This window comes from Mustela putorius, unplaced genomic scaffold (genome assembly GCF_011764305.1).
Source record: "Mustela putorius furo isolate JIRA1106 unplaced genomic scaffold, ASM1176430v1.1 tig00003962_pilon_pilon_pilon, whole genome shotgun sequence".
Lineage (NCBI taxonomy): Eukaryota > Metazoa > Chordata > Mammalia > Carnivora > Mustelidae > Mustela > Mustela putorius.
Window position 1 is genome coordinate 721,836 of NW_025422106.1, and position 10,669 is coordinate 732,504.

Genomic DNA, 10,669 nt, shown 5'->3' on the forward strand with positions numbered 1-10,669 from the left:
TCAACACCCTCCCACTCCGCATTGTCGGGCCACACGCATTCAATGAGATGGACAATATAAAGAAGAGATCGGGGCCTTCATAAAAGTGACTTTATTGAGTTGTCCAGGGATATTTTTGGGGTGGGAGACCTCCTAGTCCCCATCCCCCTCTAGTTCCCAGTGACCCATCTTTAGCTCAGAGATAGAAGAGTATAAAGTGTATACTGTATACCAGTGTATAAAGGAGGGAGCAGTGAGATGGAGCATCTCTGGAAAAGGAAGCAGGGCCCCCTAAGCCAGGAGGGTCCCCAAGAGAGGACAGAGGGAGACGAGCCTGGGGCTGAGAGAGAGGCAGAAAGTGAGGGGGGAGCTTCTCAGGAGAGGTGGAGAGAGCTGAGCAGGAGCCACAGGGCCCGGCGTCTCCTTGCCTCTCTCTGCACCCTCTACTCCAGCCCCCCCCCACCCCAGAGTTGTCTGATTGCCGCCCATGCTTTCCAAGTTGTTTGCACCCGTTTCGCCTTTGTCCACCACCTGGGACCCGGCGTCCTCTGTCTTCTGCCCAAAGCCCTTCTCATTCTTGAAGAGTCAGTTCAAACATCCACACAGTGAAGCTTGGCGATCACTTCCTCGGTGTTCCTACAGCTGCCTGCCCCTGGCTGTCATTCTCTGTTCTGCTCCCCCCCACACCCCCGCAATGAAGACTTGGGAGCTTTGGGTCTCCGAGTCTAGCACAATTCAGACACAGGGTAGGCACCAAAGACTCCAGGCACCACAGAAGGTGTGGGTTGAGAGAGTGAGAGATTGGGTTTTTAGGGGAGAGGGAAGAGGAAGGGGGGTGGGATTTGGGGGATGGGGTGGGACTGTGGAGGAGGCAGAGAGGGTCAGAGGAAAAGAGAGGGCAGAGGGGGTGGAGGGTAGGCCAGGTCGTGAGAAGGGGCTGAAGGGGTGGCCCTGGTCCTCAGACCATCGTGCTGAGAGTGGAGGAGTCCTCTGAGCGCACAGGCGGCCCCGGGGCCTGCTTGAGGGGACGTCGGGTCTCCTCCCGGTTCTGCCACAGGTAGTGGGCCAGATAAGCCCCAACCAGCGCCAACCAACCCCCCATGGTGACCAGCAGGGCCACGTCCGTGCTCCGCTGGGCCCCGCCCCGCCCGGGCCCACACAGCTCTTCCTGCCCCGCCAGCGGCAGGAACTCCTGCCCCACGAGGTCCGGGCGGGCTCCGGGGCCACACACGATGCCTGTTCCAGTGCCCGGGGCCAGCCTCACCTGCCTGAGCACCTCCTGGAGGGCACAGTCACAGTGCCAGGGGTTGGCGGACAGATTCACTTGGATCTGCAGGCCCACGAAGGCCTCCACGGGCACTGAGGCCAGCCGGTTGGCAGAGAGGTCAAGGTGGCGCAGTGTGCCCGCCAGGCCCTGGAACGCGGCCCCCGAGAGGTGGGCAAGGACATTATGGGACAGATCTAGCTCCTCCAGGACAGGCAGGTGCTGGAAGGCTCCAGCTGGCACCGAGGCCAGCCGGTTGGCATCCAGGTAGAGCTTGCGTGTGTCGTTGGGGATGCCGGCGGGCACCGCGCTCAGGCCTGCCTGGCTGCAACGGAACGTCCGCTCACCGGCTTCTTCGGCGGCATAACAGCCCTGCGGAGGTGCCTGGGGACTGGACTCCATGCCACCTGGGCCTATCACCAGCAGGAGAGACAGCAGGTGACCAGCTGGCAGGAGCATGGCTAAAGATTGGCATAGTCCTGGAGTAGAGTAGGAGGAGCTGCGGAAGAGAAGCCCCATAAAGGAAGAATGAGTCAAGAGAATTCCATTCCCCACTGTCAGCTCTCTCTTCTGGAGGTCTCCCATGGGGGCTCCGTGGGCTGGGGCCTCCCTTTGGGGGTTCACTCAGGTCTGGGTTACTTTTGCTTCTCCTTTGGGGTTTAAGTCTCCTTTTTCAGGCCCTTTGGATAAGAGGCCCCCTGGGCCCGAGATTCTCCTAGCATCTCTGTTTCTGGAAGGTTAATCTCTAAGTCTCTTGGTCCAAGACCCTGTTGGTCACTTTGGGTCTGGGGGCTTCTATGTCTCTGCTTCTACCCATGTACTAGTTTCTCTTGTTGGAATAAAGTCTTTCTCTGCCAGCCCAGCTGGGTGGTCCCTGTAGGCACCAGAGGGCCAGGACAGCACTCATATGAAGGGGACAAGGAAGACACACCAGCGGTGGGACTTCAGAGTGTTCAGCTAGGCTAGGTGCCTAAGACCTGCTTTCTCTGCCCATCTTCTCCTTTTTCTGGAGCACCCACCCCTCCGCCTGCCCCAGCTTTGTCCTCTCCACCCCATTCTTCTCCACCCCCCCACCCCACCTGCTTCCTCCTCCTCTTAACCTCTCACCCCTGCTGGTGGGAGAGTCTTCTCCTGAGTATCCTCTCCCCGGAAGTAGTCTGTCTCCTTGCTGCCCGACTCCGCAGACCTGCCTCCTCCTCCAGAAACCCTGTGTTCTTGTAGCTGCTGGAAATCGGGGGCTGGGGCCCAAGAGTGTTCGGTTTCCTGGCATGTGACTCCGGGCCCCAGGTGTCAGATACCTGAGCCATGGCCTGGCCAGGAGATGCCAAGACGGGGCAGATCTTGGACCCTGATGAACAGTGCCATGGGGAGGCCAGGCCCAATTCCTTTCTCTGTCTCAGGCTCCCCTCCCAAGGCCTTGACATCATCATCTTCTGTCCCTCTTCTCTGAGCCAGGGCTGAGACTCTGCCTTCTAGAACCTCTGCTGCTAACAAAGAGCCTGGTCTAGCAGATCCCGGCTTGGCAGGCCTGGGGTAGGGGTGAGGGGACAGAATTGGAGTGGGCCCCATCTCACATCCACTGCCTCCAGCAGCCGTCTCCCCCAATTCCGTCCCGCCCCCACTCTTCTCTTCTGTCCTTCTACTGTGCCCTGGGCCACCTTCTTCCGTGGTAGATGAACTTCCTCAGCCTTTTCCTCGGAAAACTTGTCTTTCTCTGGAGGACCTCATCTCCAGGCTCCTCCCAACGCTCTGGCCTAGTAGAGGGCGCTGTGGCTCAGTTTTCATCTATCTGCACAGCCGGTGGCTGGCCCCTCCAGGGCTTGGAAGGGCTTCTTCCAGGTGTCTGAAGTCTGATATGGTCCCCTCAAGTTTTCCTGCTGATTTTCTATTTTGAGCTGGAGCTGACTCTGGTCGTCTTTGTTTGCTGGAGCCCTGGGCTCCCAAGCTGGTCCTTTTAAGTCTCGCTCACATCTGGGAGCTGGGGAGGGCTCCTTCCCCTGGGCCTCTTGATCTCAACCATCATTTGCAGCCCAAGCAACCCTGTTTCAGTGCCCTCTCCTAAAGGAGGGAAAAAGAATGGGGGAGTGGGGTGTCCCCTCCTTTCTTTTCTTTTTTTTAAAAAATATTTTATTTATTTATTTATCAGAGAGAGCGAGCGAGCGAGCGAGCACACACATGAGTGTGAGTAGGGGGAGGGGCAGAGAGAGAGGCAGACTCTCACTGAGCAAGGAGCCTGTTGCAGGACTTGATCCCAGGACCTCGGGATCACCACCTGAGCCAAAGGCAGATGCCCAACTCACTGAACCACCCAGGCGTGGTCATATGCTGTGGTCATATGCTGTGGTCATATGCTGAGGCTGAGGTCATACGCTGTGGAGACCCTTCTAAGAAGGAAAACCTCCCTGGATTTTGTAAGAGACGGTGAGTGACCAGAAGCTGACACATAATTTGAAGGCCCAGTGCAAGATGAAAACATAGGGCCCCTTGTTCAAAAACTGTTCAGAATTTCGAGATGGCAAAAGCAGATTGTTAAACCAAGCATAGGACCCTCCTCAACAAAGGGCCCGGGGCTCTGTGGGACTGTAAAGGCCGCGCACCCATGAAGCTGGCCCTGGAGGTGACCTTTGATCAAGCAGTTTCAGAAGTGCCATGGGGCCCGAATCTGCTATCGGATGATATCATCTCTGGAGACAGTCACCACTGACTCATGCTGTGACATCAGCAGAGGCATTTCTCAGACTCAACACTTGTCCAAGAAATCAGATAAGATGCATGTTCTATGCATGGGCAGAAGCAGCGAAATTTTGTCTGTGGGTTCCTTGTTAAGTTGCTCGCTAGGCCCGCTGCCACTGAAAACTAGGGCGTCCATTTTGGGATTGTGGCTGAACGTGGAAGAGCAAATATTTGGAAGCTTACCCCTCACGCTGTTCTTCTCTCACGCTAGGCAGGAGTTTAGCTAAATAAGACACAAGAAGTGAGCCTGGCTGTTGACAGAGTGATGTCCTTCTCAGAGGAGGGCAGCTACAGAGAGCGAGCGGGCCTGGGGTGCCCAGCATGGCGGCGGGAGAAGCAGGCAGTGTGCGTAGACAGGAGAGTCCCCCTGGAGCATACATGTGGCTAATAGAGGGTGGCCAAGGGCCGTGCTCAGCAGAGAAGGAATGGAGAGGAAGGGGGAGCCACAGGGGAGGTGCTCAGTGCAGGCTGGGGGTCGACGAGGTTGGGGCAGCATTTCTTCTCTGCCATTCCCTCCTCCGTTCAGCGAGGATTTCCTGTGGGCCTCGCGTCCAAGAACTGTGCTCATTGAAGGGGACACAGACCCTGTTCTTCACCTGGATCCATTAAATTCAACTCTCTGTGGCTGGGGGTGGGATGGGTGGGTGGATCTAAGCACCGGTATTTTTCAAAAGCTCCCGAGGTGGTTCTCCTGTTCAGCTGGGAACAGCCAGTCTGGAAGGAAGATGCGGACATGTTGATACGTGTTTCCACAGGCGTTCCTGTGATGTCTGCTGTGTGTCCAAGAAGCTTTCAGACCCAGAGAGAGCAGGATCTGCTGGCTGTCAACTCCGTGTTGCCATTTTCTCTCGTCCCCTTTAGGGCCTTTCAGTGGGGCCTGAGAACTGAACTCGTAACACAGATCAAGGGGAGAAGAGCGCACACATATTTATGTAAGCTTCTTGCAGCCCAGGAGCCCTGTAAGGAAATGAAAACCCCCCAAAAGGGGCAAGTTGCGAATACTTTTATGCCAGGTTGAATAAAGAGAGGCAATATATGGAGAGGCTCAAGAAGGATAAAAATTATTTTAACAAAGTCTGTTGGTACAGAAGTCTCTCAGCTTTGACTCCCCATCGAATGTTCCTTTTCTCCTGGTACTGAGAGGACATTTTTCACATGGGAGTTTTGTCTCCTGTTTTCAGGGGAAGGGAAAGGGCGGGGTGGGGGAGACTAGAATACCCTTCCTGCATCTGTTGTTTTTTTATGTGAACCGAGCTCAAAATAATCTTAACGCCAAAGTGGCATATTTTGGGGTGGCATATTCTGCCCCCTTCAATATCTGTTCCTGCTTTTGTTCCTTTATACCACCCGCCGATTTGGGAGGAACAATGTACTCGATCCCTCCTGATAGAGCCAATCAGTCCTCTCCTTCTATCGGGAATCCTGTTGCCCATTTTCCCAGCCTCCTTTGTGGCCAGGGGTGGCCCAGTTCAAGGACATCTAAGGTGGAAGTCTGCTGAAGGGGTTTCTGGGACCGTCTTTGGTTTGTTTACAAACGAGGATGGACCAAGCCCTCCCTTTCTCCCTGCTGCTTTTTCCCTGCTTTGAACATGGAGGGTCAACCATAGCTATCCTGTGACCATGAGGCAACACAGCAGGAGGGAAAGGTCAAGAGTATCACTGAGAAATTGGCCTGAATATCACTGAGCCACTCAACCAACACGAGCAACCGTCTGCTTCTTTCCTTCTGTGAGAAAAATAAACCCCTGCTTCAGTGATTTTCAACTTGGCTTCACGTTAGAAGAGGGGAAGTTTTGAAAACTATTGGCGCCCACGCCCACCACAGAGATTCTGATTAACCTTGGCCTGGCCTGTGTCCAGTGGGTGGGGACTTTTAGAAGCTCCTTGGGTGACGCTCCTGGCAGAAATCTCTTCTCAGGATCACTCCTTTGCTTGGGTTTTCTGTTGCTTTCAGCTGGGAGCATTCTTACCTGATAGACTCACTTCCCCAGGATATCAGGAAAGCTCTCCTAAGGGGCGACATCTGTGCTGGTCTTCAAGGCTGAGTGCATCAGGTGGAGGAGCAGAGTATGAGCAAGAGGAGGGGAGCATGAGAGGGTTTGGTTCTCCAAGACTGAAGAATGGAGGGGTGGAGAAAGGCTATGGTTGAAGTGGAAGGAGACCAGATCCTTGTGGATTGTCAAATTGGTACTTGATTTAGCAGTTAGTAGGTAAAGGGTTTTAAGATTAGCTTTGATGTTTCAATCACTTTCTGGTTGTATGGAGGGTACGTTGGTAGAAAAAAAACCAGTTCCTGGGACAGTCCAGGTGGGACGTGGTCAAGACCTGAGCAGTAGCTATGGTGCAGAACCAAAGGAGCTATGACTGGAGTGTTCCATTCCTTGCCATGGCTTACGGGGTACATGGGAAAACCCTTGGGCTGGGCCCAGGACCACTTTTGCCATTGGGTGCTTCCCTCTCCAATCCCCTTGGACCTTTGATTCTCTGGACCTCATGTTCTCTGAAATCTCTTCCAGCCTGATGTTCAGTGTGTCTGTGATGGTGGGGCAGGGAAGAGGTTGAGGCATGGCAGGGCCTGGCTCCCAAGTGCAGGACGTAGGAGAGACGCCCACCCTGGCTGGGCCAAGTCCCAGCTCCTCCCTCCAAGGGCAGTAACTCCATGCCTCCAAGATGTGACGCTGAAGGAGAGAAAGTAGGCCTCCAGGTCCCCACCTCCCTGACGTGGGAAGCACCCACATAGAGAGGGATAATTGAAGGGAAAGGAGGAGGGTTAGCTATTTTACCTATTATGTCAGCCAGGGACTCATCTAATGCCAGTTTACTGGGCAGTTTAGGCGGTGGGAAGGGGGCGGTGGGCAACAAACGCCTTTGCTGGAAATTTCCTCGTGGGAAATGGCAAAGGGGGCGTACACCCATCCATCTCTCATTTGTTCAAAACACACCTCCTGGGGATGCAGGACATTGGGGATGCAGAGAGAGGTAAAATGTCCCCCAGACAATAGAGGAAGCCAGACTTGTGCACCTGATAGCGGAGGTGTGGGCTCTAGCTGCCGTGTTTGCAGAGGGCAGAGGAACCCGGAAGTCTGAGCAGTAGACTCTACCTGGACAGTTGGGGAAGGCTTCACAGAGTAGGTCACAGGTGGGGGATGGGCTTGCGGGATGAATAGGAGTCAACCAAATGGAAAAGGCTAGGGGGGAAAAGCACTGTAGACTAAGCTAAGGGTCAGAAAGAGCAAGGTGTGTTCTGAGAATGGTTAGGAGCTCAGAGAGGGTGTATCTGGGATGTAGGATGTGGGAACTAGGGTCAGTTCTATCCTTCCGCTAACATTCACTGGGAATCCACTGTGCGGAGGAAATGCATGAGTGAGACACAGAGCAAGCAGCCTAGCAGGGGAAGCGGGTGTGTAGCAGATAAATTTAGTACCCTCGGTGCAGACAGAAGTCTTTACAAGGCACCTATAAAGGTGCAGTGAGGTCCACACTGGACAGGGGGTGTGGCCTGGAAAGGATCTGCAGAGAAATGCCACTACTTTAGCTGTGTGACCTTGGGCAGAATATTTAAACTCTCTGTGCTGCAATTTTCCCATTTTAAAGTCAGGATAATAAAAATACCTACCGATGGGACGCCTGGGTGGCTCAGTTGGTTAAGCAGCTGCCTTCAGCTCAGGTCATGATCCCAGCGTCCTGGGATCGAGTCCCACATCGGGATCCTTGCTCCGCAGGGAGCCTGCTTCTCCCTCTGACTCTGCCTTCCACTCTTTCTGCCTGTGCTCGCTCGCGCTCGCTCTCTCTCTGACAAATAAATAAATAAAATCTTTAAAAAAAAAAAAAAAAATACCTACCGCACAGGGCCGTTTTAAAGATTAAAAGAGCTTATACATGTGAAGCCCTTACTCCAGTACCTGGAACACAGCAGACACTGTGTGAGTTAGCTGCTGTTATTAGCAGTGGAGGAGGGGGCATTAGGTCGGGGAGGAAGGTGATCTGGGGCAGTGGGCCCCTCAGGATTTCTAGAGAGGTGGGACCTGCTAGGGGTAGTAATGCCATTGAACGGGCACCAGAGGAGTTTTTCTTAAAGCCACCGTTTTTATAGTTGGTGCCCTTTTGATCTGTAATATTTGAAGTTTTCTAGCCTGCTTTTTTCCCATGGGAGAAAATGCCAACAGTCCCTGTCAAATAATATGCAGATTGAGGGGTGGCTACAGAACAGCGCTGCTCTTGGTTCCCAGAAGGAGGTTCTGGTTCCCAGGCCTTGGCACTGGGCCCCTGGCCGGCTCAGCCCCTTCCCTCTGCAGCCCCAAATAGCCAGCCACAGGGCCGGGTGAGAGGCGGAGAGCGAGGGCCCCGTGGCAGTGCCCTCTGTTTCTTACCAGCTCAGTAGCCCTCACTCAGCGCCTCTTTGTCTGCTCAACATCACCGCCCCCTCCCCACCGCTGCCACCGCAGGCCTGGGGGTGCCTGACACCCAAACCCAAACCCCACTGCCAACGAAGTCAACAACTCTTTTCTTCTTTGCACTTGGCCTGGGTGCGCCCTTGCTTCAGGAAGGAGGGAGGTGAGGTAGGGGCAGCAGGGGGGTAAAAGAATGAATTGGAGGGGAGTAGGGACCCTGCTCCACCCCCCTCACTGCCCCCCACCCATGGTCAGGGAAAGGGGCTCCGTTTCTGGACGCCCCACCTCCTCGCTTCCCACCACTGCCATCATCTCCGGAATGTGTTTCCCAGTTTATGACCCCGCCCATGTTTGCTATCTCTGCCCACACGGTTTGTATCTGCGGCAAACAGAGGCCTCGCCACCCTGCCAGATGGAAACGCCAAGGCTGGGGAATGTGTCTATCTCAGCTGACTAAGGAGCTCCCAGAGGGCAGGAGAGCCTGTGAGAGCGGCTCCCTCTGTGTTCAAAACACAGTTCATAAAAAACTGAAAACGCATAATCTCACATTACACAAAGTTTGAAACTAAGCATGAAGTTCGCCCCCAACCCCTCCATCCTAACACAAGATCTATTTTTATTTTGTTGAATTTCCACAGCCTGGTGAAATAGATGCTCAAAAACACCATTCAGAGGTAGCCTGGATGAGTAACAGGTAACACAGAGGACTTACTAGGTGCTAGGAATTGCTCTAAGTGCTTCACATTTAATCTTTAATGAGGTGGGCGTGATCGTGATCGTCCCCATCTCCACTCAGAAACGTAGGAATTAAAAAAAAAAAAAGAAAAAAAGAAACAAAAAAGAAACGTGATAATTCAAACACGGGAAGTTCAGTGACTTACCTAAGGTCACACAGCGGCTGAGGGAAGCTGGTGCCAGGATTTTTCTTGTCACTGCATATGCAGGCTTATAAAAGCTTTTATTACGGAGAGTTTCAAACATAAAAAGGTAGAAAAAATAACGTAAGGAATCTCATGTCCCCATCTCTCAGTGCCAGTAATTACCACCTCACGGCCCACTTTATTCCCTGAAGTCCCTAAGCCCAGGTTATTTTGAAGCAAATCCAGTCAGCACATCATTTCCATCACATGTATTATAGTATATATCTCCAAAAGAAAAGGAAGATATTTATTTAAAAAAATCACCACAAGACCACATCATGCCTTAAAAATGTTTATTCCTTAATATCATCAATTTGAATAGTCAGCATTCAGATTTCCCCAATAACGTAATACTTTTTTTTTTTTTTTAAAGTTAGTGTGCTTGAATCAGGATCCAAATATGGCCTTTGGTAGATACGTTGCTTAATTTGTTTTAATCTGTAAGTCTTTCCCTCTCCTTTTTCCCTTCTTGTTAAGGAACTGGATGTTTGTTCTAGTTTCCCTTTTCCTAGATTTTGCAGACTGCATCCCCAGGGAATACTCATGCTATTTTTTTCCTCCTAATCTTTTCATATAACCTAGCAAACATTTTCCCAAACTGCTGTGCCATAACCATGCTATGTCGTCCAATGGATATACTATCATATTTTTCTTTTTTAAGAAAAGATTTTATTGATTTATTTATTTGACAGACAGAGAAAGGGAGAGAGACAGCACAAGCAGGGGGAGCAGCAGAGGGAAAAGGAGAAGCAGGCTCCCCACTGAACAAGGAGCCCAATGCAGGGCTTGATCCCAGGACTCTGGGATCATGACCTGAGCCAAAGGCAGAGGTTTAACCGACTGAGCCACCCAGGTGCCCCTCCATAATATTTTTCTTAGGCATTTAGGTTGCTTTCTGTTTTCCACTATTATAAAAAACAACAAAGCAGGAATGAACATTTTCTTACAGAGTACATAGGGTGTATGCTACGAGAAATGTGGTCATGGCTCTAAAGCCGGAGTGATTTCTCAGCCTTTTGGCACATATCACCAATTGTTTGTCCACAGGGTTGTGCATTCCCCAGCACCACATAAGAGTGCTGTCACTAATTCTGAACAGTACTTAGGCCTATTCATGGCTGAAGGATGTTTGGTAAAGACAGGGTAATTATGAGGGCAGAGAGCTAGAGAAGGAGTAAGATGATGACAGGGACTCAGGCTAAATTAAGCTGAAAGTGATCTACAGTTTACCACAGACCTAGAGTGAGTCAGAACTCTGTTCATTCCCATTGTGGAAAAAAAACAACAACTCGATAACAGGAGTTATTAATAGGGCATGGCATGTCGGGTAATCTTTCCGTTAGACTATGCATTAGTCAGGCCCTTATTCGAGACGTGGATCC

The 10,669-nt window shown here is 52.1% G+C and overlaps 1 protein-coding gene across 1 annotated transcript; it reads right to left on the reverse strand.

The window, feature by feature from the left end:
* Positions 1–889: 889 nt before the first annotated feature.
* On the reverse strand, positions 890–1,762 carry LRRC3C (leucine rich repeat containing 3C). Its single transcript, XM_004764882.3, has one exon. It carries the CDS (start codon positions 1,760–1,762, stop codon positions 938–940), a length of 825 nt encoding a protein of 274 aa, XP_004764939.3. The 3' UTR covers positions 890–937.
* Between the last annotated feature and the right edge of the window lie 8,907 nt (positions 1,763–10,669).

What these genes read in the sequence shown, in the direction of transcription:
- LRRC3C (XM_004764882.3), bottom strand. Translation starts at nt 1,762, where the DNA reads ATGGGGCTTCTCTTCCGCAGCTCCTCCTACTCTACTCCAGGACTATGC.